The sequence below is a fragment of the Antechinus flavipes genome, chromosome 4, assembly GCF_016432865.1.
Source record: "Antechinus flavipes isolate AdamAnt ecotype Samford, QLD, Australia chromosome 4, AdamAnt_v2, whole genome shotgun sequence".
NCBI classification, from domain to species: domain Eukaryota; kingdom Metazoa; phylum Chordata; class Mammalia; order Dasyuromorphia; family Dasyuridae; genus Antechinus; species Antechinus flavipes.
The window spans coordinates 191,231,287-191,259,286 of record NC_067401.1 but is presented as its reverse complement, the minus strand read 5'-3'; the positions used below and the strand labels follow the sequence as shown (position 1 = coordinate 191,259,286).

Here is a 28,000-nt window from a genome sequence, read left to right as displayed (position 1 = left end):
CCGGGTTGTGGGACTGTGTGGAGAAGGGTTTCCACGTGGTTTTGGAGGAGTTTGGGGAGCCGGGTGCATGGAAGCCGCTCCGAAACCCTGTAGCAAGGCCCGGAGCCAGGCTCAGGGCAAGAAACAGGTATGGCGTGCCTTTGCTCCTGTCCCGGCGGGGTAAGCGGGAGGGACCCAAGCTGCTCTTGTTTTGGGGGAACATCACTATTGTTATTAGTCTAAATCGGGAACTTTTAAGTTGTATTTGTGTCGTGCAGCCCTTCAGACGTCAAGCAAAATTCGTAACAGTTTGTAAAGTATTAGAAAATCAAATTAGTGATGTAGTAATCGATGTGCTTCTGTTAACATGTGAAATGACAACGTAGCACATTTAAACTATAAGAAAATTGAAGCTAAATTTTATTTTTAAAAGATGTCAATGTGAAGACTTGTTGCTGAGCTTCAGTAAGAAATGCTAAGTTATTGGATAGTTTTTAACAAGACAACAGTGGTGTCATTTTGGCCATCCATGGTGATTTTTAGTTTTAATAGTGTTGAAAATCCATATTCACAAATTTTTGTTGTTGCAAATGGAATTAAAGTTTCCACTCCTTGTATTGTAGCCTGATTTTAATCAATATTAGAATTCATTTTTTAAAATAGTTTTAAAGTGTTGTTTTGAAGTGCCCATTCGAGAGAAAATACAGGACAGCCAAAATAATGAAATTTAAAAGCGTTTATTGCTAGCTAGCGACTGATCCCACCAGAACAGGGGAGTTAGAGAATGAGTGGTCTCAAGGCCACATATTTAGAGAATGAAGAGAAAGACATCAAAATGTTTCTTGATACATTTGTCATAATAAAAGGAATTTCTATTCTAGATAGAAGGCAAAGGTTATGACACTAAGGGTGCCGTTCCCATACGGCAATAAGACAGTGTTTTCTTTATGTTTATCAAGTTGTCAAGGTCTTAGGTTTTTTTAGGGCAGCACATCTGGGTGTGTAAAAATACCATCTACATTAGGGCATGAAGAGCTAGTAACAAACTTCTAACTACAGAGTTTCAAGGTTGTTTCTCACGGCCCCATCTGGGGTGCTTTTCCACTTAAGTTTTTATTTCTAAATCTGTATAGATATCAGTAGTTCACATTTTTTCCTAAGTGAAGTGTTAGAAAAAATTAGATAAATGAAACAAATCTTACAATTTTTCCAAAGTTGCAGCACTTTTAAGAAGACAAACAACAAATTTGCATGACAAATAAGGAATATAAGACAAATTTTGCAATTAATACAAAGTTTTAGCACTTTTAAACCTTCAATGCCCAGGAGTCATATCCTTTATGGACATGGTTTGGGTACAGGGCAAGGCAGCATCCTGGAATCTGGCCTAGACCTTACTGTTCCCTGCTCATAGCCACCTCTTCCCTCCCAATAGCCTCTACGATACTGGGAAGGGAAAGCTGATGAAGCCAGTTCTCTCCCATCCAATCTCACTGCCCCAGACTCTGTCATCGCAACCAAGAGGAAAAGGGAAGATGGGAACCAGCCCAGGGGTTCCCAGGTATCGAAAAAGCTAAAACAGACACAGAGGTTTAAGTCAAAACAGAACCAGAAGAATCTGAAGTCAAAGCATAATCAGAAGCACCTGCAATTGAAGAAGGATCTGAGGCCAAATCAGAAACAGGAGCTGAGATTGAATCACACCATATCTGGGGTAAGTTCCAGGTTGGGAAGGAGGGAGCCTGCATCCTCCTTGAGTCATTAGATGAAACTGGAGGAATCCCATCAGCAGATAGCTGGTTTGCCTCATGCCTACTTTCTGAGATGCTTTGATGTGGATTTTGTGAATGGAAAGGAAGAGAGTAAGATGTGTTTGGAGAATTAAGGCAGTAGGGCAAAATGAGAGTAAACAAAGGGGTTGGAGAAGAAAAGGAAGGAATTTTGAAAAAAGTATGAGATGACAGGACAATTAGGATAAGTTTCCTTATATCTAAATAGTTTTTCACCCAGGAAAGTCTATACCTTGGATTGCAAAGTGATATATAAACGTAAGGCATTGTAATTAATAAAACCATGAGGGAGGAAAAAGGTAAGATAGTCTCCATCTCTGATGCAAACTCATATCACTGCCCCTAGGCTCAGGATCCATTCCCAGGACCAGCTCCAGTCTCAGAGAATGCTGTAAAGAAGTTCCAAAGAGGAAGTTCTAAATTTGTTAAGGTAAGAAGACAGGCTGGGGAGGAATGGGGTCTGAGTGTCTGTTACAGCTATTGATAAGGAAGACCTGAAGTTGATCACTTTTGATCTCAATATCTTTGATTTTACCATTCCTCATTGTTGAATCACCAGCCAGTTAATCGATATCAGTGTTTAAAAGAAGTTGGGTTTCTCAGTCTCTGATTCTTAACCTATGATCTTTGGTTCCACATTCCCTCAGAAATATCCCCTCAAGTTTGTGACTGAACACAAGCTCAAGACAGCTACAGATGAAGAGGAGGAAACAAGTGTCCGTGCAGCCCAGGCTGAACTTTTGCTTTCTGAGGAGCCTGGGTAAGTGAGCCAAACTTGCTTAGCAGCTCCTGCTTTCAGAGGTCCATAACCACAGCCCTGGCATTCTAACCTGTGTTGTTATTGTTGTCATCCTCTTATCTTCTTCTCCTTCCCCTTCTCACAACCAGTATTCTGAGCTCTATTCAACCTTGTCCTAATGAACTTTACAATGAGCCTTCATCCTTTACAGATTCTTAGAGGGAGAGGATGGGGAAGACACAGCTACAATCCGCCAGGCTGACATTGCAGAAGCTGTGGACATTGCAAGTGCAGCTAAGGTGAGGTTGAAAGCTGGGAAGAAATTGATGATGATGATGATGATGATGTGGAGAAGACATAAGTATCATGATGTGATTGGGTTTGGGTGGGAGGATTTCCAGGTTTGTCTGGTCTCTGACTATTTCTGTACTTAACACAGTGGCGCTGTGTGAATATTTATTCCCTTTCCCTTTTTTAATGTAGCATTTTGACCTGAACTTGCACCAGTTTGGACCCTATAGGCTCGATTATTCACGGACTGGAAGGTAAAGGATGTTCTCTTGTTTATATTGTGAATCTTTCTCACATAATGTTCTTTTCTAGTATAGTGCCTGGCACTTAGTAGATTATTAACAAAATATTGGCTGGTCTTTTTCACCAATGGGCAATGAGATTTACTCTTTGTCAGTCAAACTGTCCTGCTATTTCTGGGTAGAGGAGAGAGTTTCAGTGTATCAAAATAACTTTCTATGCATGTATTCTTTTGAACCAATATTTATGTCTTCCTCTTTCTCCTAAGGAGGGAGAAAAGGAGGAGGGGCAGAGCAGATAATATAAGTTTCTGGGAACTGAGGGTTCTTAACACAGGGATATACATTTCTCTTCCATCAGACATCTTGCCTTGTGTGGGCGGAGAGGTCACGTAGCCACATTTGACTGGATAACAAAGAAATTAATGTGTGAAATCAACGTCATGGAAGCTGTGAGGGACATACGGTCAGTGGGATCCAAGGCCATCATTGAGTGGGTGGGGCTCTGACCTTATAAGGGTCTGCAGGTATTTAGAGTCATTGATCAAGCTTGAGGTCATTTTGTGGCATTGATGCAATTCCTGATTCTAGGTTCCTGCACTCTGAGACGTTGTTTGCAGTTGCCCAGAAACGCTGGCTCCATATCTATGATAACCAAGGGATTGAACTCCACTGTGTTCGAAGATGTGACCGTGTCACTCGACTTGAGTTCCTGCCCTTCCACTTTCTGTTGGCTACAGCTGTGAGAATTTTTCATTGATTAATGTTGGGAAATCACATCTCCATCTTTGGAGTAGGATGTTTGACAGAGGGTGTGATTTGGTGGCAGAGTCCTTGGGGGTTGGGCAGGAGGGGAGAGAGGCCTTAGTTGTGACCTGTCTTATTTTCTCCCCTTTACAGTCAGAGACGGGATTCCTTACCTACTTGGATGTGTCTGTCGGCAAGATTGTAGCATCCCTGACAGCTCGGGCTGGGCGTCTGGATGTGATGACTCAGAATCCCTATAATGCCATCATCCATCTTGGCCACAGCAATGGTTGGTGACCATTTTCTGTTTTGTGTTCTGGCCATTTAAATGTTCAAATCTGCAAACAAACCTTAGAAATCATTTAGCTTAGCCTCCTTGTTCTACAGTTGAGCACTTTGAGAGCAAGGGAGGGTAAGTGATTTTCTGAAGGTCACGTCACAAAGGCAAGAGGAACAATCACATCCTCTCATCCCTATATAGTGGTCTTTTTACTTCACTTAGTTAATTTTCTCCTGGGTCATACCTTGTGGCGTCTCATATTTCCTTTTTGCTTTCCATGAGCACTTTCACCTCAGGCTCTAGGCATGATGATCCCTTCTATGCCCTTACCTTACTCTTCAAGTCTAATCCCTGTGAGGTTATCTGGCCTCTGTTTCCTCTGACTTTTTACTTCCTGATCCCCAGGCACTGTATCCCTCTGGTGTCCAGCTGTGAAAGAGCCACTGGTTAAGATTCTCTGTCATCGTGGTGGGGTCCGATCTGTGGCTGTGGATTCCTCTGGCATGTGAGTCACTGAATGCTAAAGGTCAGGAACCTGAGATTTTGGCTTGAATAGGACTAGGAATGAAGGGGAAGGTGGGTTATCTTTATTTATTTATTTATTATGATTATTATTTTATTATAGCTTTTTATTTACAAGTTATATGCATGGGTAATTTTACAGCATTGACAATCGCCAGACTTTTTATTCCAATTTTTCCCCTCCTTCCCCCCCATCCTCTCCCCCAGATGGCAGGTTGACCAATACATGTTAAATATGTTAAAGTATAAACTAAATACAATATAAGTACATATGTCCTAACAGTTATTTTGCTGTACAAAAAGAATCGGACTTTGAAATAGTGTACAATTAGCCTGTGAGGGAAATCAAAAATGCAGGCGGACAAAAATTGGGAATTCTATATAATGGTTCATAGTCATCTCCCAGAATTCTTTCACTGGGTGTAGTTGGTTCAGTTCATTACTGCTCTATTGGAACTGATTTGGTTCATCTCATTGCTGGAGATGGCCACGTCCATCAGAATTAATCATCATATAGTATTGTTGTTGAAGTATATAATGATCTCCTGGTCCTGCTCATTTCACTCAGTATCACTGGAGAGTAAGTCTCTCCAGGCCTCTCTAAAATCATCCTGTTAGTCATTTCTTGCCAAACAATAATATTCTATATTATTCATATGCCACAATTTATCCCACCATTCTCCAATTGATGAGCATCCACTCAGTTTCCAGTTTCTGGCCACTACAAGGAGACCTGTCACAAACATTCGTGCACATACAGGTCCCTTTCCCTTCTTTAAGATTTCTTTGGGATATAAGCCCAGTAGTAGCACTGCTGAATCAAAGGGTATGCACAGTTTGATAACTTTTTGAACATAGTTCCAAATTGCTCTTCAGAATGGCTGGATGTATTCACAATTCCACCCACAGTGTATTAGTGTCCCTGTTTTTGGTGGGTTATCTTTAAAGGTAAATTATCATTCTTAGGTTTTTTTTTTTTTTTTTTTTTTGGTACCTCTTAGAGGGCACTATTATGGATATTTATGATAATTGTGAGGGGGAAAAAAACTGTTCTTCCATGGTAATAATTGCCTTTTTTCGCCTCCTAATTGTGGGAGTACCTCAAGACCCAGTCCTGATCCTTCTGTTTGTGTATTTCTTAACTCCAGGCTTAGCACAGTGCCTGGTATAGAGTAGATGCTTAATAAATGCTTATTCATTTAAAAATGTTTTCATTGTCCTTCAAAAAAAATTTTCAAGTTATATTTTTGTTTTTATGCCGCTTACATTTCCTCTTGTATTCCTCCTGTGTCTCCCTGTGTAGGGCATTCTTTTAAAACAATAAAATGAAAGGAATAAAGTTTGACATCTGTAATATTCTGTATTTCATATCTGTAATTTATAGTCCTCTGTCTCTGAAAAGGTGAAGAAAGTTACTGATGTCACACTTTTCAATTGTTTTGATATTTTTCCTTTTGAGTAATTGTTGTATATAGTTGCACATTGGGAATCCACTTAGTTTTTAATTGTTACTACAAAAATACTGCTATACATATTCCAGTATTTTTTTTATTATTGATTATGTACACACACACACACACATACATACATACATACATACATACATATAAACATATATGTCAAGTCCATAGTATTGACTGAGAGCTATGGACAATTTAGTCTTTTTCTCTCTCTTTCTCTCTCTTTTTTTTTTTTTGGCATAACTCCAAACTGTTCTCCAGAATGGTTGTATCAATTTATAGCTCCAACAATAATGCTTTTATGTTGCTGACTTTCCACAGCCCCTCCAACGAATCCCTTTTTTATTGTATTTTTTTAATTTTCAGGCAGTGAAGTGGAATTTTGATTTGCATTTCTTTTATCAATGATTTGGGGCATTCTTTCATATGTTTTTAAGTCCTTCTTTTAAGACTTTTGGTGGTATATTTTTGTTAGTTGTGTCTATATTTTGGTTATCAGATTTTTAACAGATTTTTTTAAATTAAAGCCTTTTATTTTCAAAACATACCGAGATAAATTTTTTCAAATGGTAAAATCTTGTGTTCCAGTTTTTTCCCCATCTTCCCTCTACTCCCTCTCCTGGATGGCAAGTGATCCAGTGTATGTTCAACACGTGCATTTCTTCTATACATATTTCCACAATAATCATGCTGTACAAGAAATATCAGGTCAAAAAGGAAAAAAATAAGAAAAGCAAAATGCAAGCAAATAACAAAAAAAGTAAAAATATTATGTTGTGATCTATACCCAGTCTCCACAGTACTGTCTCTGGGTGCAGATGGCTTTCTTCATCACAAGACCATTGGAACTGGCTTGTGAAAAGAGTTATGTCTTAGAATTGATCATCACATAATCTTATTTTGTTTTCTTGGTTCTACTCACTTCACTTAACATCAGTTCATGTAAGTCTCTCCAGGCCTCTCTTAAATCATCCTGCTGGTCGTTTCTTACAGAACAATAATATTCCATAACATTCATGTACCATAACTTATTCAGCCATTCCCCAATTGATAGATATCCACTCAGTTTATAGCTTCTTATCACTACAGAAAGGGCTGCTAAAAACATTTTTGCACATGTGGGTCCTTTCCCTTTTTTATGATCCAAGATATTTTAATACAAAGATTCTTTTTTTGGCCAGTTGACTTTTTCCCTGTCTCAAGTTTCTCCTCATTCTAGTCTCTATCCTTTTTCATTCAACCACTAAAGTGATTTTATTAAAACTATAAGTCTGATCATGTCACCACCCCATTCAATAAACTCCAGGGGCTTCCCATTGTCTCCAGGATCAAATACAAAATACTCTGTGGCATCCATATCACTTTATAACCTTTTACTTTTCCAGCCTTTTTACACCTTATTCCCTGGCACTTATAATTTAATACAGTGATGCTGGCCTTCTGGCTATTCTATGAACAATTCACTCCATTTCTGGACTTTGAGCTTTTGAATAGTAGAAAGGCAATATACCAGTATGGGAAGATGTTTTGGTGGATTATGCATATTTATTATGAGATTTTTAGTGAAATGTACAATGGGAAATAGGGATTGATTCATGCTTATTAAAATAATTTTAGAAAAGAAATTTTTATATGTAGGATTTATATATAAAAATTATATATATACATACATATATATATATACTATATATATATGTTGCCTTCTCCTCCCCTCAATTTATTTAAAGAAACAGAATAAGAAAAAAGAAAAACAAAAGGGATAAAAAATAAAATGAAATAAAACAAAAGAAAACATTGTCATGTACCCAGCGGGACATCAGGGAGGATTCAGAATATATAACAAGTACCAGTTCAAGAAAGTATTTATATATTAATTGAAGAAACTATATTCATGAGTATCCATATTTTCTTTCCTTCCTTGTCAATTGTTCTTTTGTTCTCTGCTGTACACCTTTTTTACTTTATTCTTTCCCCCCCTCTTATTCCCATCCCCCACACCCAAGCTGATTATTCTATCCTTTCCTATATATCCTATGAGAAAGGATATATTTATATATAGATATACAACACACACACAAACATACATATATCTTTCCTATCAATGTTGTAAAAAATTACCCTGGCATGGGTTCAGTCAATAAAAAGTTATAATTTTAAAAAAAAAATCTTTCCTATCCCTGCTGACTCTTTTTTAATATTGTTCCTAACTTGCCTTGCTATTACTTAACTTCCCCCTGTTTTGGGGGGATCCCTCTTTTGTCTTTTTCCCTCACCCTTTGCTTCCCTGTCCACTCATCTTACCCTCTTATATCTTTTTCTTTTCTTTTCTTTTCTTTTTTTTTTTGCTGAGGCAATTGGGGATCAAGTGACTTGCCCAGGTCTCACCTAGGAAGTGTTAGTGTCAGAGACCAAATTTGAACTCATGTCCTCCTGACCTCAGGGCTGGTGCTCTATCCACTGTCCCCTTATTTCTTTATAGATTTTGGAGGGTGCTATACCCTTCATGGTATGCATGTTATGTTGCCTGTTTAACCCATTCCTAATATGAGTAGGTTTTCACAACTACAAGCCCTTCTTCCCCCTCTAATGCTCTGTTCTTCTCTGTACCTCATTTATATGATATAATTGCTATTTTTACCTTAACTCTGCCCCAGTCTTTCTTTTGAGATGTCTTGTTGTTGTCAATCTTAAACATATGCTATAAATTTCCCATGTTAAAAAAAAAAAACCAAAAGATTTATCCAAATTGTTGTGTTCCTTGAAATTGATTTTTGATACTGACTTTTATATGTTACATTTTCTCTTAAGTTCAGGTTTGATTAATAGAAAGTCTGAAAATCTGCAAGTTCATTGAATGTCAGGTTTTGCTGCTTCAATATTATAATTTTTCTGGATATGTTTTTTGGCTGCAGCCCTAGTTCTTTTGATTGGAGGTAGATGTGATTCCAGGAATTGCTATCTTTTATTGTGGCTGCTGATAAGATCTGTACAATTCTAATTGCAGCTCCAGCATATTTGAATTTTTTTTTCTTATTTCTTGCAAAATGTTCTCTTTGATCTGGGGTTTCAAAATTTGACAATAATGTTCCTATGTGTTTTCCACAAAGGATCTCTTTGAGGTTGTGAGGTTTTACTTTCCCCTTGTATTATGTCATTTCTGGACAATTTTCTTGGATTATTTCTTATATTAGTGTGACAAGGTCCTTTTTTTGTTCACAACTTTCAGGCAGTCCAATTCTAATATTTTCTCTTCTTGATCTATTCTTCAGATCTGTTGTTTTTCTTATAAGATATTTCACATTCTGTTCTATTTTTTCATTCTTTATTTTCATTCTGTTTTGTTATTTCTTGGTGTCATAGCTTCACTGGCTTCTCCTTGTCCAGTTCTAATTTTCAAAGAGTTATTTTCATCTGTATTTCCTTTTCTACTTGGTTAACTTTTTTTTTCCTCATAATTTTCTTGTTTTCTTGAATTTTTTTTATTGTTGTTTTTCCTTAATGTCTCTCATTTGATTTTTAATTTTTTTTTTTTTTTTTGAGTTCTATACATTTTTTCTGGGAAGGGAGCCATTTTATGTTTCTTTATGGAGTAGAAGCTTTTTTTACTTTAGCATCCTCCTCTAAAGATATGTTTCTATGGTAGGGTTCTTCTTTGCCAGTTATTTTTTGTTTGTTTGTTTTAAATAAGAGATATTAGTGTAAGCACTTGTAATCCTGAGGGGGAAGAGGGATGGTGCTTCTGGCTTCACCTTAGCTCTCCCCTCTGACCAGGAACCCCAAACCAAGAACTCCAGTGCCCAGTACGTGCTCACAGCCTGCAAAGTCTCTGCCCCATTGTCTCTGAATTCACTGGGTGCTGGTTCCTTCTTGCCCAGGGCTGTTTCCCACAGCAAAGCTGGGCCTAGCATTCCTAATCAGTTGAGGTTCCCTTAATCTCAAATTTAGATTGGGAGTTCACAAGCAGTCCCAAAGGTGAAAGTCTGTGGTAACTGCTGGGGCTCCAGCCACACCCAGCTAGTCTGAGGGCTCCTTACTGGTGTTTCTATGGAGCTAGCCAAGTGTTTGCACTTTACATGGGTTAATCCCAGCTCCAGCTCTTTTTTTTCCATCTTCTTTGGTTGTATCTGGAGCATCCCTGTCTTACCCCCAAATCTGTTTGCCCTGAAACACAAATTTGTTCTGTTTATGGAGGAAATCCGAAGAGCTTGAAATTTACCAATCCTATTTCTCCATTTTCCCAGAATCCCACACATCCCCTCCCCATTTTGCCTTCTTAAATTCATTTTAGCACTTGTTCTGTTAAAACAGGAAAAAGTAGAATAACTCCTCACTAGAGGATAGTTTGAGAGATTGGCAGGATCCAATGAAGGTTTTTTTTTTTTTTTATTTTAAGGATGAGGAGATCTAGGCATATTTGTAGACTGTAAGGATCAATTGGAGTTAAGGGCAATGATGATAAAAGGGAGTGAGATCAATTCCAGGAGATGCGTTAGTTTAGGTGAGAAGGTTCACAAAGAATGGAAGCTATCGGTTTTAGCAGATAAAGAAGAGAGGATGTCCTGGTGAATGGCTTTGTTTGCTGAGAAAAATATTAAATGAGGTCTCTGCTAGAGGAAAAGAAGAAGGCAGAGATGGTATGGGAGGTGTTAGGAGAACTAAAAGATTTAGGACAGCTATAGTGGTGAGATAAAGAGTCACTTAAGATGGAGGAGTAACTTGAGTTGCTGCATTCCTGGCCTCCTTGAGATTTATAGCAGATGCATTCAGCTTTCCTCTACCTCAGTTCCAGCTGAGGGTGGAGTATAGGAGAATACGTTAACATGAAAACCATTTAATATGAATGTTATGGAATATTATTGTTCTGTAAGAAACGACCAGCAGGGTGAATACAGAGGGGCCTGGAGAGACCTACATGAACTGATGCTAAGTGAAATGAGCAGAACCAGGAGATCATTACATACTTCAACAACAATACTGTATGGGGATGTATTGATACTGTATGGGGATGTATTTTGATGGAAGTGGATTTCTTCAACAAAGAGAAGATCTGACTCAGTTTCAATTGATCAACGATGGACAGAAGCAGCTACACCCAAAGAAAGAACACTAGGAAATGAATATAAACTGCTTGTATTTTGGTTTTTCTTCCTGGGTTATTTTTACCTTCTGAATCCAATTCTTCCTATGAAACAAGAGAACTGTTCGGTTCTGCACACGTATATTGTATCTAGGATATACTGTGACATATTTAACATATATAGGACTGCTTGCCATCTGGGGGAGGGGGTGGAGGGAGAGAGGGGAAAAGTCAGAACAAAAGTGAGTGCAAGGGATAATGTTGTAAAAAATTACCCAGGCATGGGTTCTGTCAATAAAAAGTTATAATTATTAAAAAAAAAAAAAAAACATGAAAACTATTTTGTCATATGAAGGAGTGATTACAAGTATTGGATTTTGCAAAACTAGGAGCCAAACTAGGAATTTGAAGGCAGGAAATTTAGCCTTAGTGTCAGGAATCACTTTCTAAAAGTGGATGCTGTGCTTCAGAAGTAGAACAGGCCTACCATGGGAGAAAGGGTGTTGGTTTTCATTTCCAGATCTTTAAGCATGGAAAAGATGACCACTTAGCTTGTATGTAATAATAGGGTTTCTTTTTGAGCCCTCAGTGATTATGAAGTTACTTCCAACTCTAAAATTCCATTACTATTAAGGTCCCAAATTAATATTTGATTCCTTTATAGTTTTCCAAACTTTAAACTTTGGGAAAACCAATCAGCACATCGAAAAAAATCTGGAACTATATGTAGTGTTCCAACTCCCACTCAGTTCTTCAAAGCAGTTGAGGAAGATGGCTTCTCATAGCTTTATTTTGGGTCTATGCTTGTCTTTTGTAAATTTTTTTAAATTCTGTTTTATTTTTTAAAGTTTTTATTTTCACCTCTCTTTCACATCTCCCTTTTTTTCCTATACTGAGAAAATGAAAACCAAAACCCATCACAAACTTGCAGAGTAAAGCAAAACAAATTTCTTTGTTAATCATTATCCCTCCACTCTCATCCAAAAGAAACTTGTAATTCTTTATTCTAGTCAATTATCTATTTCATTATCAATCATGTAGAATTATAGCTATTCATTGTATGATTCATCAAAATTCCTGTTAGAGTATTTTTGTTTTTACAGTGTCATTCTTTAAAATTGTTCTTGCCTTGTTCATACAAATCTTTCTAAATTTTTCTGAAATACTTCATCATTTCTTATAGCATAATAGAATTTAGTAATAGTTATATAACAAAAATTATTCAGTCATTCCTTAATTGGTAGGCATTCTCTTAGTTGTCAATTCTTTGTCACACACAAAAAAGATCTGCTATAAATATTTTTGTACACATGGATCCTTTTTCACTTCAGTCTGGGCATATACCTAGAAAGAATATTTGTTCTTTGTAATTTTGAACCACTCATTTTTGATTGTTTTGTGGTTGATTCCACTTAGAGCATATTGTTGTAGACATTGTATATATTTTTTCTTGGCTCTGCTTACTTTACCACTTTCAGTTCATGGAAGTGTTGCTATGATTCTCTGTATTTATCATCCCTGTTTTCTTATAGTACTGAAATATTTTGTTAAATATTTAGTTTGTTTAGCCATTCCCCAGTTGATGGATATCCATGTTGTTTGTAATTCTTAAGTCTCATAGAAATATTTTGCTGTATACACCCAAAGAAAGAACACTGGGAAATGAATATAAACTGCTTGCATTTTTCTTTTTCTTCTCAGGTTATTTATACCTTCTGAATCCAATTCTCCCTGTGCAACAAGAGAACTGTTCAGTTCTGCACACATATATTGTATCTAGGATATACTGTAACCTATTTAACATGTATAGGACTGCTTGCCATCTGGGGGAGGGGGTGGAGAGAGGGAGGGGAAAAATCAGAACAGAAGTGAGTGCAAGGGATAATGTTGTAAAAAATTACCCAGGCATGGGTTCTGTCAATAAAAAGTTATTTAAAAAAGAAAGAAAGAAAGAAAGAAATATTTTGCTATAGTAATAGTGGGATCTCATAATTCCTTCCAAAATGATTGTACTATTTGAAGCTCTGCTAATAATGCCTTAATTTGCCCATTTTCCACAATCTCCATATTGACTATTTCTTCCTTTTGGCATCTTTGTCAGTTTGCTGCATATGGTCTGCATTCCAAAGAAATCATAAAAAAGGGACAAGACTTTCAAATTTCTAGAGAAGAATGAATAGGAGGGTACACACTAGGGATAATAGGGGACTCAAGAGGAACTGCTGGCTCATAACTGCCTCAAACTTCTTTTATATCCCCTACAGCAGCCTAATACAGTTCTGGGCACATGAATGAATGCTCAGTAAATATTGATTGGTTCTTCCAGGTACATGGCAACATCTGGTCTGGACCACCAGGTGAAGATCTTTGACCTTCGGGGAAAATTCCAGCCTCTGACATCCCGGGCTCTGCCACAGGGAGCTGGCCATTTGGCATTCTCACAGCGAGGACTATTGGCTGGAGGCATGGGGGATGTGGTGAATATATGGCGGCCACAGGGGCAAGGGAACTTTATCTCCCTTGACCAGCCATATCTGACCCATCGGCTCCCTGGCCATGTCCACAGCCTTCAGTTTTGCCCCTTTGAGGATGTGCTAGGGGCAGGCCACAGCAGAGGCTTCACTAGCATCCTGGTACCTGGTAAGCTGGGGATCTGCTGAAGATAGGGCCATAGTACAAGCATCATTATTAGCTTGCTGATGCTCAGTGAGCAGGAGGAATAGGAAGTTAAAAGAGAGGACACAATGTAAATATAACTAGCATGCTGGTTCCCATGTTATATACTAATACTAATTATGGGGAGCTTTGCTTAGAGTATTGTAAAGTTTATAATATTCTTTGTATATATTAACTTATTTTGTCCTCATAACAACCTTGGGAGGGAGATGATGTTATTATCCCCATTTTACAAAGGAAGAAAGGTTGAGTGATTTCCTTAGGATCACACAGCCAGTACCTGGGGTCAGGAAAATATATACATACATACATACATATTTATATATGTATGTATGTATATATTTTCCTGACCCCAGGTATTGCATTCTATTTACTGCTACCCAATTGCTTGAAAATAAGCTTAAATATGGGAGATTAGGAGAACAGGAGAATAAGACGAACAATATAAACCTCAGCATCCTGTTGGTGCCCTGTGATTTAGGAGATCATAAGTAAGCAACAATGGCTTTGGCGGCAGTAAAGAAGAATGAATAGGAGGGCATAGGGATGAGTGGACTCTGGAGAGAGGGGAATGGAATCAGGGGAAGATATTTTTATATTTATTTTCTGTATCTAAAATTGTGTTCCCTTACTTCCTAGGGGCTGGGGAACCCAACTTTGATGGACTTGAGAGCAATCCCTATAGGAGCCATAAACAGCGTCAGGAATGGGAAGTGAAAGCTCTCATGGAGAAAGTGAGTACCTAGCTGTATTTTGGGGCTCTCCTAAGGTGAATGTGGCTGGTGAGGAGGGTTGGAGGGGAGGGAGAAGGGAGAAAGTAGAGGCTGTTGTGAAGATGCATACATATCTCTGTGTGGGAGGTCAGGTGGGTCCTGGAATGTGTTAGGATGAGAGGTGTATATGTGCTGAGGACCATTAAGAAGGGTCAAGCTTGTTGATTCCTATGGGTGAGTCCTTTTTATAACCTGATCCCCTTTCTTTAATAACCTGTGATAGTACTTTTTCCTCTTTTTCTTCATGACACCCCCAGATCCCAGCAGAACTGATTGATCTGGATCCACGGAATCTGGGTGAAATTGATGTCATCTCTTTGGAGCAGAAGAAGAAGGAACAAATAGAGCGATTGGTGAGAACATTACATTCCTTCCTCTTACCCCTCTCCTCATATGATCAATCCCAAATCCTTCTTAGAGAAACAGTTAGGTTAGGTATGTCAGAAAATTTACTGGATTTGGAGTCAGAAGATTTCAGCACAAAACCTGACTGCCCCTAAGATCCTTCTGACCTTGATGAAGACATTTTTCATCTCTAGACATTATCTATAAAGATGGACAGAATCAGAAATTGGTAGATGCCAAGAGGCTAGTTTGTAACCCTGGACACCTTCATTCTCCCATCTTTTAAAAAAAAATAGAAAACGTATGGTCCTAGAGCCTCATCTAAATCAGGACTTATCTCTGTGTCTGGGGCAAACATATTGCTGTTTCATTATACATAGGCCTTTGTAGAGCAATGGCCTTGTCTCATCAGGAATGTCCAGAAAGTAAATTCTGTTGTTTCACAAGCCAACCACTTCTTTCCTCAGGGATTCGACCCTGAGGCTAAGGCTCCCTTCCAGCCAAAGCAGAAAAAGAAGGGACGGAGCTCAACAGCAAACTTGGTGAAGAGGAAGACTAAGGTTAAAGACCAGAAACAGAGGGTAAGAGGAACTGGGGACACGAAAGGGGGAGTGAAGAATGAAAGAAAACAGAAAGGCTTCTTATAGGATGCAGGCTCTCCTACCCATCAAACTATTCCAGCCTTTCTCCTATACTTTGCTGTCTTTCCTTTTAGGAGAAAGTTAAGCAGAGCCAGCAGCAGCAGCAAGATCAGCAACAGAAAAAGAAGAAGAAACCAACTCCTCCCCTATCTACTGGACCTCTGCCTTCTGCTCTGGATCGATTTAAACGCTGATGAAAGCCCAGATTTCTGATCTTGTGTATTGCTACAGACTTGGAACTTCCTTCCTGTACCCCTGCCCAAGAGATTGGACATCTGAGTTATGGGTGAAGAATGTATTAAATAAAAACTTAGGTTTTTTATATGATACTTTGTATGAGGGTATCCATTCTTTGCCAGAGAAACAGCTTTGTTATTTGATTAACCTGGCTTTCTCCAAGTGAGAACCTGTTTGTCTTTTAAGCCTAGAGAAAGTATCATCATACTCCCCGTTTTCTCTATTTTTTTTTTTTTTTTTTGAAGAGGTGGGAGAACGAAGGTGTCCAGGAGCTACAGACAGGCCTCTTGACATCTTCTATCTCGTTCTAGTGGTAGCTATCACGGTAGGGAAAACATTAAAATCCTCAAAGCTGTTCACCATTATAAATGTTGTCTAGAGATGGAAACACAGAAATAAAATCTCTTCCTTGCATTTTTTTACCTACTTTGAAAGAAGAAGCAGAAGAAATTTTTTGAAGAGGTGGGAGAACGAAGGTGTCCAGGAGCTACAGACAGGCTTCTTGACATCTTCTACCTCTTTCTAGTTGTGGCTATCACTGTAGGGAAAACATTAAAATCCTCAAAGCTGTTCACCATTATAAATGTTGTCTAGAGATGGAAACATACAGAAATAAAATCTCTCCCTTGCATTTTTTACCTACTTTGAAAGAAGCAGCAGAAGAAATTTCCCATTTTAGAATCACAACTTAATAGTTTCTAGAGCCCATAAGTCATAGAATTTGAATCAGAACATATATGAGACAACAGTCTTAACAGACTTTTCACCTATACCTGAATTAACTCTTTCTAAGAATGCTTGAAATTCTCCCAGTGAGGGGATCCCACTATTTGTCAAGGTAACTTATTCTAGTTAAATATCTCTACTTCAGTTTTTCCTTACTCTTAAATCTATCTGTAAGTGGTCTGACAGACTAAGTGAACAGTTCTTGGTAAATAGATTTAAGGCCCTAGATAGATATTAGTAATTACTTTTATTCTACAGTCTCAACCATATATGTAAAACCCTCTAGCATCTTTGCAGTTTGAACCCAAATCCTGCTAAATAAACTGCTTTGTCTAATTAACAAAGGCAGATTTAGGGTTGTTATCACTGTAAGGGAAAACTTTAAAATCTTCAAAGCTGTCCAATAGTGGATACAGGGTGCTTGTAGTGGTAGTGGGCAAGTTCCCCTCTCTGGAAGTCTTCCAAGAAGAGGCTAGATGACCATGTTAGGAATCTTGTAGTGGGACTTTTATTCTTTCAGACATTTTTTGGAGGAAGGATTCCCAGAACTAGTTGTGGACTAGAACCCAGGGACCACTCCTGCTGTAGCATTGAAATAGACGTTCTATGCTCTTCCTAATCAGTCCAAGATGCATGTATTTTGGGTTTGCTGTGATTACTGCTAACAGACCACCTAGTGACTTAAAGAACATGACTCTAAAGTTCAATGGTCAGCCCTTTATTGGTTTGGGGAGGGGGGGTGTACTAAAGAAGATCTGGACCCACATGATCCTCCTGAATAGGGCCTTTACCACTCTTACATTGTGATAAACAGGATATTTCTAGGGAGGCAGGAACTGACCCAAGTATATGCCTGCCCTATCCATGGGAGGAAACCAGAGCTGGAAGTAAATAGCTAATTCTTGAAAACCAGACACCTAATTACAGTCGTGGCTCTGGAGCTGAAAGGTGTCTCAGTTGACATGTAATCCAACTCTTTCTATTTTAAAGATATTGATATCAAGGCTCAGGGAGCTGAAATAATTTGGTTCAGCCACTAGCTGGCACAGAGAATGTGTGCTGGAGCCAAGTTAGTTAGAGTCCTGACCCAGACACTAGCTGTCATGATCTTACAGATGGGGATAACAGTCGCACCTACCTCACGGAGTTGTGAGGACTGAATGAGATTAAAATGTTACATAAATAAATGCAATCCATTATTCTTTATCCAAGGTCAAGAAGGCAGTAAACTCAAACTCAAAAAAGTACATAGAAAAGTAAGGCACATATAACATGTGATTAACAATCTATATATTGCCTCCAAATTTCCATCCTGTTTCCTGGATCTGCTCTCGGGGCCAAACAGTTCAAGTTGATCCCTCCCTGTTTTTTCCTAAACAACCTAATTTTTCCCCCTCAGTTGATTTTCTAATGGCAAACGGAGATCTTAGCTTCATCTTTCTCTTGGACCTTCGCAGGCCTGCTTTCAATCCAACTGATGTGATTTGCAGCATGAAGCACAATTGAACCAGATTCATCCTGGGTCTTTAGAATCAGCCGGACTCAGGATAAGCAGAAGCCTTTGGTCTTTCTTCTTTGTCAAAGTCAGAGGAATAGACACAGGAATCCGGCCAGGAGTCATACTGGCTTGTCTTATTCCACCCTCTCATCCCTCCTCCCATTCTCCCTATACACCAACAGATCAAGCTAGCACAGAATAGTGGGAAGGGCTATTTTCCAAGCAAATGCTAATAAGAGTATTGTCCAATAATCCAAGTGCATCTGCTCAGAGGTTGGACAGTAAGCGTTCTAGTCCTGGACCCCACTCATTGCACCGTAAGATCATATTAGTTTTCATTAGTTATATGACATTAGCTTTCTTACTGTGATCTCATATAAGATAATACATTCCTGCCCCTGACCAAATACACTGCAACCTGGGGGACAATGTCAACTCTGTCCCTTCTGATCATCCCAGGATGGAAAGAAATGTTTTGTTTTGTTTTTCCTCCCCTGTTGATTAGGCCTCTTCTAGCCTCCTCCACATCCAGCTTTCTTTGATTTATTTATTTAACTCTCCAGTGGACGTGGCCAAGGTACAGGGGGGAACAGTATCCAGAGCAAGTGAGGGACTTGCAGTCCCCCAGGAGGCTCGAATAGCATCTCTGCTCTTGATGCTCATGTGCAGTGCTAAGCTCAGAAGAAAAGGTTGGGTACCAGAACTTTTGTGAGCCCCTACACTTGGAATCAGAAGGTGGGGCAAGGAGAGTGGGGGCCCAGGTGTAGCTGGAGCTGGCATTGGGGGAGTGGAGGATAGCTCCTTCCTTAGCCCAGAGGGACCAAAGATGGAGACATAAGAATGCCAAGGTTGCCAGGAGGATGCAGAAGGCAGGAGGACATGATGAGAAACAGTCAAATTTGGTAGTGACCTGGAGAGAGAAATGGCCTGGAGGAGAAGGAGAGGGAGGAGAGCAGAAAGAGCTGGAATACAGGCAGACATCCTTCAAAGATAGTCATCTAATTTTCACCCACCCTTCTGAGATGGCCTCATCCCCAACTACCTGTCCGAGTCCCAGCATCCTCCTCCCTGGGTCCTGCTGCCAGAGAGAATGGGGACAGAAGGGAGGAATGGATATGGGGCAATGGATGTGAGGGTACTGAGTGCAGAAGATGGAGGAGTGACAGAAGAGAGTTTGGGGAAGCCTGGGGAGGAAGGGTAGAACAGGAGTGGGGGACAAAGGGTAAGGGGTACTAAAAGCGGGTTACCTTTGAGTGCAGCATCCTGATGCCCTAAATGTTGGCTCCATGGTTGTGCTGGTTATCAGCGGTGTGCGCCCGCCTAGCCCCTCCTAACTTCCACCCCTTGATGGCCTACTAACTACAATCACTCTCTGCCTTGGGACTGCTGCTCCAGCCAGCCCTCCCCCGCTTCTTTCCTTCCACTCTCATCTGGGTTTGAATGGCCTTATCTCCCACTGAGCTTTTCTTTGGCTCTCCCTCTCCCTTTCTGTCATTCTGGGACTGAGGCAGAGTTTTTATCTGGGGGGACGCTTATTCTACTCTCCCCTCCCCCCCAGTCCTCCCAGTGTAGGGGAATAAGAGGCATTCTCCCCAGCAGCCGGCGTTTCAGTGACAGTGTTCTCAGCAGCTGCGTGTGCAGTGCTCCTTCCCCCGCATCTTTCTCCAGCGCTGGCTCCATCGCCCTTACTTCCCTGAACCTCTCCAGCATTGGGGGTCGCTTCTACCTTCTCCTCCCCGTGGTTGCAATGGGAGTGTGCAGGGTGATCATAGTCTCACCCAGGAAAGTCTAATCTGGTTTACTTTTCCTATCAACCAGATTCCACCAGCCCTAAGGTGTTTTCCGAAATTGGTGGTTAATGGCTCCTGGGGCAGTATGGGAAGTGGCTTTCAAGAGCTGGTAGTGCCCTAAAATGCCAGAGGCTCTGGAAGTCAGGCCAAGGGTGTGACCTCCTACTATCTGTCAGCATCTCCCAGTTTTCTGCCCCAGTTGAAAACCTCAGGGAGGAATTCCTCATCCAATTAACAAGGCAATTTAAATTCCTCAAATTTGACTACATTGCTGAAGAGTACAATTAGCTGACACTAGGAGGCTTGTTTAGGCAAAGATGTCTTGTGAAACTTTTTTTTTTTTTGGCTGAGGCAAGTGGGGTTAAGTGACTTGCCCAGGGTCACACAGCTAGGAAGTGTTAAACATCTGAGGCCAAATTTGAACTCAGGTCCTCCTGACTTCAGGGCCTGTGCTCTACCAACTGTGCCACCTAGTTGTCCCTAGACTTCTTAAAAAGGGTGAAAGATACGTGGGGAGAGGATGAAATCCTATGGCCAGAGCCTTCTGGCCCCATGTTTTAAGTAACTAAAACAACTTTTGATTTTGACTCTTCTTTTCAACTGTCATGGAGAAAAAGTTAATAAAAACATCTTACATTAAGCTTATTAACTGAGATTAAAAACTCTTGCATTTAAGGAAGGACAGAAACCATAAACATGGACAATTTTGATATAAACTATTTATTAATGGACAAGGCCAATGAATGTGTTTACTTCTTCTTGGACACACCCACAGTGCGACCCCTGCGGCCTGTAGTCTTGGTGTGCTGGCCTCGGACACGGAGCCTATAGGGAATAAGAGACAAAAATCAGAATGATTTGGTAAACAAGAAATCTGATGGGCTAATCTAGGCATTTTAATAACTTACTGCCCTGGAAACTCAACTTTGCCTTGACCCAAAGGACCACATCACCAACTGTTTGTACAAGTAAAATTCAAAGGATGTTCTAGGTCCTTAGAACTTTCTTCAACATCCCCATCTGACTCACCCCCAGAAGTGTCGAAGGCCACGATGTGCCCGTATCTTCTTCAGCCGCTCCAGATCTTCACGCAGCTTATTGTCTAGACCGTTGGCCAGAACCTGTACAGGTAAACAGAACAGTTCTCTACCAGCTCCCCCCAAGACTGCCCCAATTTATGACCTCCCTGCCCTGCCTCCTCTGCCTACCTGGCTATATTTTCCATCCTTTACATCCTTCTGTCTGTTAAGAAACCAGTCTGGAATCTTGTATTGGCGAGGATTCTGCATGATGGTGATCACACGCTCCACCTGTGATGGAAGGAATAATGTATGTAGTACAAGCTCAAAGCTCCCTTCTAAAATGGATGCCTCCCTCACCCACTTCCAGTAATTTCTTACCTCATCTTCAGTGAGCTCACCAGCCCTCTTGGTGAGGTCAATGTCTGCTTTCCTCAGCACTACATGAGCATATCTTCGCCCTACACCCTGGAGAAAAAAATAGTATAAGGAGAGACAAGATCATCAAAATCACAGAAATGAGAAGCATTTATGTAGAGTAACAGTTATTTGGATCTGGGAATTTGACTTCCACAAGGATTTTACATCTAGGCAATACCAACTGCTTACTGCCACAATTCTTATGTCTTTGGGGAGTTCTACAGTTCTTGGGGAGAAAAGTTTTGGGTCCTTGCTTTTAAGGACCCCAATCTAGCAATCCTACTAAACCACAAATTTGTGTTTTTTCTCCAAAGCTTTCTTGATAGGTCCTCCCCTTCTAATAACAACCTTCCATAAAGTTTGGTGCTTAGAAATGTACTCCTGATTTCTGTGTCTGACTAGGGGCACAGCACATCTCCCCAATCCTGGGATACTATACCTAAGATCACATTAGCTTTTCGGGATATCTACCTTTTGGGAGCTGTACTTTGAGAATGCAATCTTTCTGTACTCCTTATGGATATCTCCACCTTTCCCCAAATAGCTTTTACCCCTATGCAAAGGAAAACCTTGGACCATAGTAGGACAAAGACTCATTAAAAACAGGTACATCCAAATACAGAAACAATCAAAACCACCTATTATCTCCTCACTGTGAGGAGTTATTTCATAACACAATTTACATGCATTCTTACTTTATGGAGCATTTACTCTTAAAAGTTGCCTCACCCTTTCCCAAAGTCTCTTCTACCTCTAATATTACTTTAGTGGTCTAATTATTCCTAATACTAATGTTCGGGCCTAACACTGCAAACACATATTCCACCTTTTCCAAGCATTTATTAGCTGTATTATCCAGGACAAGTGAGGAATGGTACCTTGTACTTTTTATGGCAGTTAGGTATTGTAGTTTACAGGGAGAATGACAGACCTGGAGACAGAAGATCTGAATTCAAATCTAACTTCAAACACTTTACACTTCTCAGTTGCCTCATCTGTATCTGGCGGCAACCATCATACAGAGCTGTTATAAAGACTAAGTGAGAGAATATCTGTAAAGTATTTTACATCACTTCAAATATAGAGAAAAGGGTAAAGAAAAAAGTAAAGAAAAGCTAAGTGCTTACTGTTAGCATAAATTCTGAAGCATATAGGATACAAATAAAGGCAAAAATATAGTCTCTGCCTTCAAACAAAGTGCTCACATTCTAATTGGGGAAGAAGCAGGCCAAGTAATTGTACAAGTTATATGCAGAGGGTTGGAAAGATCCTAGCAATGTATGGGAGAGGATTGGGGGAAAGAGTAAGACAGGCTGGGAAGGATCTGTGAAGAGTTTTGAATGCCAAAGTGGGTAGCATTATCAAACCTGTATTTTTAGAAAAATCATTCTTATCTGAGTGGACTGTAATAGACAGAATAAACATAAGAATAAACAGATGTGTATAGAAGGAAAAGCACATCTACAAGATACTGTGAACAATGAAATGACATAACTTGGTATGTATAGGGTGAGTATGAGAATTTGAGAATGAGACCTAGGTGGCAAGTCTGAGTAACTAAAGGGATAGTGGTACTATCAACAGTAACAGGGCAATTTGGGAGAATTGAAGCAAATATGAGTTTAAAAAAAAAATTTAAAAAAAGAGGACTTTCCCTGCTTACACAGTAGACGTCTAAGGACAGATTTGTACTCAGGAAGATAAGTCCTGATTGCAAGCCTAGCACGATTTATCCACTGGCCTATCCCCTCTTCACTTTTACAGCCTTTCCAATATTTAAAATCTATGACCTTCACTTTCTTTCAGTCATCTTCTCCAGGCAAAATGCATTAATTTTCTTCTACAGAAAATTCATAATATATTTTTAAATCCTCTTCACTTGATTCTTTTTCGCCAAAAATTGACTTCACTGTAGATTGTCTCCCCCAAAATAAGACTTGTGTAAAATATAAATATTGCCTATAATTGCTATTAATCATATGCAACTTTTTTCTTTTTCTTTTTTTTTAAATATTTTCTTTTATTTTATAATAACTTTATATTGACAGAATCCATGCCAGGGTAATTTTTTTTTTTTTTTTTTTTTTTTACAACATTATCCCTTGCACTCGCTTCTGTTCCGATTTCCCCCCTCCCTCCACACCCTCCCTTAGATGGCAAGCAGTCCTATATATGTTAGATATGTTGCAGTATATCCTAGATACAATATATGTGTGCAGAACTGAACAGTTCTCTTGTTGCACAGGGAGAATTGGATTCAGAAGGTAAAAATAACCCAGGAAGAAAAACAAAAATGCAAATAGTTCACATTCATTTCCCAGTGTCCTTTCTTTGGATGTAGCTGCTTCTGTCCATCATTTATCAATTGAAACTGAGTTAGGTCTCTTTGTCAAAGAAATCCACTTCAATCAGAATACATCCTCATACAATATCGTTGTCATACAATATCGTTGTTGAAGTGTATAATGATCTCCTGGTTCTGCTCATTTCACTTAGCATCAGTTCATGTAAGTCTCTCCAAGCCTCTGTATTCATCCTGCTGGTCATTTCTTACAGAACAATAATATTCCATAACGTTCATATACCACAATTTACCCAGCCATTCTCCAATTGATGGGCATCCACTCAGTTTCCAGTTTCTGGCCACTACAAAGAGGGCTGCCACAAACATTTTGGCACACACAGGTCCCTTTCCCTTCTTTAGTATTTCTTTGGGGTATAAGCCCAGTAGTAGCACTACTGGATCAAAGGGTATGCACAGTTTGATAACTTTTTGAGTATAATTCCAGATTGCTCTCCAGAATGGTTGGATTCGTTCACAACTCCACCAACGATGTCATATGCAACTTTTTTCAACTCATTTAAATGATGTGAATTTGGCAAAAGTGCCACACACTAGCACATTAACCACCAGCCCAGCCTACCTCTTTCCCCCTGCCTGTGTAGCCTGAATGACCCAAATGAAAACATGATTTGGAAATCTTAATATGTGGTTTTCTAAATATGTGGCCCCACAGGGATTCTAATATAAGGTGACTCCTTCCTATTTAAGTTGATACTATTGTTATTGATGAGTAGCTAGAAGGCTTAATGGGACAGATGGCTGAACTTGGCGAGTCAGGAACACCCAAGTTCAAATCCAGTCTCTCACATCTATTAGCTGTGGGTTCCAGGCAAGTCACTTTATTTCCCTCCTCAGTAAAATAAGCTGGAGAAGGAAATGGAAAACAATTCCAACATTTGCCAAGAAAAGCCCCAAAATAGGTCACAAAGAGTCAGATACAACTAAAAAAATGACTAACAGCTGCTACAGTTCTATTGTTTTGTAAAGCTTACATTGAAGATCTTACTATCACATCTAATAAAACATCTAACCACCAAAGAACCAGGAAAGTGGATCTTCAATCTTGACACCTCCAGAGACAACCCATTATATTTTTGTCAAATTCTAATATTTTACAGTCCTAATATGATCTTTTCTCTATGTAAGGGCTAAATGGTTTGTAATTTTACTTGTGATGGTCACTACTTGTCTGACCTTGCTTGCCAAGTCACAACTTAAATCTGAGCCTTAACCTTCTCATTTGTAAAATAAACGATTCACACTAGATCAGAAGGACTTCATCTTTTTTGTGCCACCCTCAACCTTTGGCAGTGAAGTGAAACATATAAAATTTCAGAATGTTTAATATGCACAAAACCAAGTCAAAATGGAAACCACAGAGTATAAGTTATTAAAAATACCAAACTAATTTGTAATGTATCTCCAACGGATTACTATAGTAATTTCAAAGTAGAGATAAATCAAAATGATATCGCTATCAACAGGTACTAAAAATAATGTGGTTTGTTGCCTAATTTCACATGTTAAACTTCTAATAGAGGTTATTAAAAAAAAAATAAAGATACAAACCCCACCCTCCATGCCCATCAAGGAGTCCCTGGACAAGATGACCCAAGGTTCAGTACACACTAGATTTGAACCTCTGACAAACCTTTTCCAAACCAAACATGTTTAGTTTAAGTGAACATCAAGTGTCTCCTATTTATTTGCAAGAAAACTAGGTAAGGAAGGGAAAGGAAACCATAGAGTGTCTTTACTGAAGAAGTGTACATCTACAAAATGGAACTACCATAATACAGTAATTGAAAGGAAAGCACTAACAACCAGAGGGATCAGGAAAAACTTCATGAAGTGCCTTTAAAGAAACTAAGGATCTGAAAAGGAAGTGAATATAATTCAAGGCTGAAGAAAATGTAGTAAAGTATTACTGCAATTTAAGTTACATGAATTTAAATGTGAAATTAAAAAAATTTAAATATGTGTGAGATCTAGATTTTGAAAGGCTGAGATTCTTACATAAGGCTCTTCACCAGGAAAAATTTCCCATCCCTCTCAATTCTATTTCGAAGATAGTGTAAACACAAGTTGTCTTCCTCTTTAGATGAGAGTGAACTCCTTGAGGGCAGAGACAGTCTTTTACCTTGCAGTTTTATCCTTAGTACAGTGCCTGGCCCATAACAAGAACTTAATGTTTACTAACTAATTAACACCTTCCCTTGAACTCCCTCCACCCCAATTCTCCTGATTGCCAGTTTCAGCCTCAAAACGACCACCTCATCCGCCTTAACTTGGACCGTTACACACAAAGCAGGCTTTCCGATGATGCTTTTACAGAATAGAAATAGGGAAGTTTGGATCTGGGAAAGAACAGGATTTCTGTCTTAAGAGTGTTGAAAATGAGAAGTTTGTCTCACTGTTACCACTCCAACTTAAAACTTTTTTACTAAAAATTTTTAACAGAGTGACAGATTCCAATTTTTTTTGTCTTATCTTTTATTCAAGGCCTAGTTTCAAATCCCACCTCTAGAATATTGAACAGAACACATCCAACAAGCTTTTATACAAAAAACACTGTACTAAGAATGTCAGGAGGATCACTAATCTTGAAGGCAAAGTCTAGCAAAATAAAACATTACAAAATAAGGTATAAAAAATACAAATTAGAAATGCCTCAAGAAAAAAAAAATACAAGCTAGATGCTTAAAATAATCACAAGTAATTTTAGGTTATTTATCCATTAGTGCATTTTTCTAAGCAATTATTTCCTACTTATTTACCTTCCCAACGACATTTCAAGATTTAGTAAAGACTGGGACATTTAAGAGTTGGAAAGGATTTCAACGATCACTCATCGATCTCACAGATGAAGAAATGCAGACTTAAGGGAATTTTCCTAAACTGTCCCAGGCCTACAAAAATCTTTCCACGCTCTATCATTCTGCCTGTGCAAGTACGTGTTAGTTTAAGTATACAGAATATATCGATGCCTATAGATAGAGGGCAGGTATGTGAGTGGGAGGTGGGGGACGAATTGGTTTACGCGGATAGGTACCATTTAGTGTACAAAAACTACCCGAGTGGTTACTACGTTTTATTTCATTAAGTAACGCTCGTCTTTTACAGAGCTGTCCCAGCTTTAGGCTCCTCTCTTCTTCAGGGTCTCAGGGAAAAATTCACTTTGCCCTCCCCCTCATCCCTGTGGCTGCTCCTTACCTTAATGGCTGTGATGGCAAAAGCTATTTTCCGCCGTCCATCAATGTTAGTGTTGAGCACTCTCAAAATGTGCTGGAACTTCTCGGGGATTACAAGAGACTAGGGAACCGAGACCACAGGAAAGAGCAATTTAGCTAAATGTAAGTCAGTGATGGGGGTATTAACAGTTCCGGTGGCGGGAGGAAAACCAGGAGGTCCGTCACGCCTGGACTGGACCCTGTTAGTTTTAAGAAGCCGAAAAACGAGACCCAAACCGGGGAGGTGAGACTGAGCCACCCCAGACTGGGGGCAGAGGATCTAGGGTGCCCCCCGCCTCCCTCAGCGTCACTCTGCGTTCCCTCCCCTCACCAGCCCCAGGAGCTGGTTCCATGCCCAAGACCTTCTGCCCCGACCTAACCCCGCGGGCGTGCTCAGCAATCTCGCCGGCAGACTGTAGCCCTATGGGCTGGGCTGCCCTCGAAGTGGACCCAGTTCGGTCCGCAAAACCCTGAGCCCGATGTCGCCAGATCCCCGGACCCAGACAGGAGCCTCACCATGGCTGTGAGAGGGGTGTGAGAACCTTCTCTGGAAGAGAAAACGGAAGTTACGTATCCTTGTTTGTATAGCAGTCCTGAGGGCGGGGAGGAGGGGGAAGGAGGAGAGAGGAAAGGCTTAATGAAAGCCAAAAGACACTTCCTGCTCTCGCTCGTGGCGCTGACGCTAACTTCCGGCAGGGGGCTGTCTGGGCTTCGGCGTTTCCATGGTGTGCTTTCAAGCTCATCGCTTTGCAAATGAAGGTTCGCTGAAATCGAGGTCCAGAGCAGGGAGCATGCTGATCCCGGTTTCCAATAGAGGGCTTAAACAAACGGTCCGGGGGGCTGGCGGAACGGTGCTCACACGCGTGCCTTTGAGGCATAGCGTCATTCTGGCGACTGTCAAACCTCCCCAGACATTCTCTCATCCCCCCACCCCCTTCCTGCACCTGGGCCGTGGGCGGATTTGTTTTGACACCCACCTGGCGGAAGTAGCCCAGGGGACGGGGTAGAGACGTGGGAATGGCAGCTCCAGAGCTGATTCTAGCGGCCGGCGCCTCAGACGGGGTCGAGACGGAGAAAGCGCTGGTGAGGGGCCCGCAGCTGCGCTCCTGCCCCACGAAGCCCGGCGGGAGCGGACGGGGCGCGAAGCTCGGGCTGTCACTCCCCTCGCCGGGCTCTG

General features: G+C 40.1%; 2 protein-coding genes across 2 annotated transcripts; one reads left to right on the top strand and one right to left on the bottom strand.

Annotated features, from left to right (window-relative positions):
• Nucleotides 1-2: 2 nt before the first annotated feature.
• Nucleotides 3-15,888, top strand: WDR46 (WD repeat domain 46). Its single transcript, XM_051996362.1, has 15 exons — nucleotides 3-127; nucleotides 1,415-1,693; nucleotides 2,116-2,199; nucleotides 2,417-2,529; nucleotides 2,720-2,807; nucleotides 2,992-3,053; nucleotides 3,400-3,504; nucleotides 3,630-3,780; nucleotides 3,939-4,074; nucleotides 4,471-4,570; nucleotides 13,451-13,764; nucleotides 14,440-14,534; nucleotides 14,831-14,926; nucleotides 15,386-15,499; nucleotides 15,634-15,888. Exons 1-15 carry the CDS (start codon nucleotides 68-70, stop codon nucleotides 15,751-15,753), a joined length of 1,917 nt encoding a protein of 638 aa, XP_051852322.1. The 5' UTR covers nucleotides 3-67; the 3' UTR covers nucleotides 15,754-15,888.
• A 4,626-nt stretch (nucleotides 15,889-20,514) lies between these two features.
• Nucleotides 20,515-27,626, bottom strand: LOC127561132 (40S ribosomal protein S18). The gene is made up of 6 exons (XM_051996377.1): nucleotides 27,340-27,626; nucleotides 26,807-26,905; nucleotides 21,211-21,297; nucleotides 21,019-21,120; nucleotides 20,840-20,931; nucleotides 20,515-20,635 (listed from the first exon to the last, which is right to left on the bottom strand). The coding sequence occupies exons 1-6, from the start codon at nucleotides 27,340-27,342 to the stop codon at nucleotides 20,560-20,562; spliced, it is 459 nt and encodes a 152-aa protein (XP_051852337.1). The 5' UTR covers nucleotides 27,343-27,626; the 3' UTR covers nucleotides 20,515-20,559.
• Nucleotides 27,627-28,000: the final 374 nt, after the last annotated feature.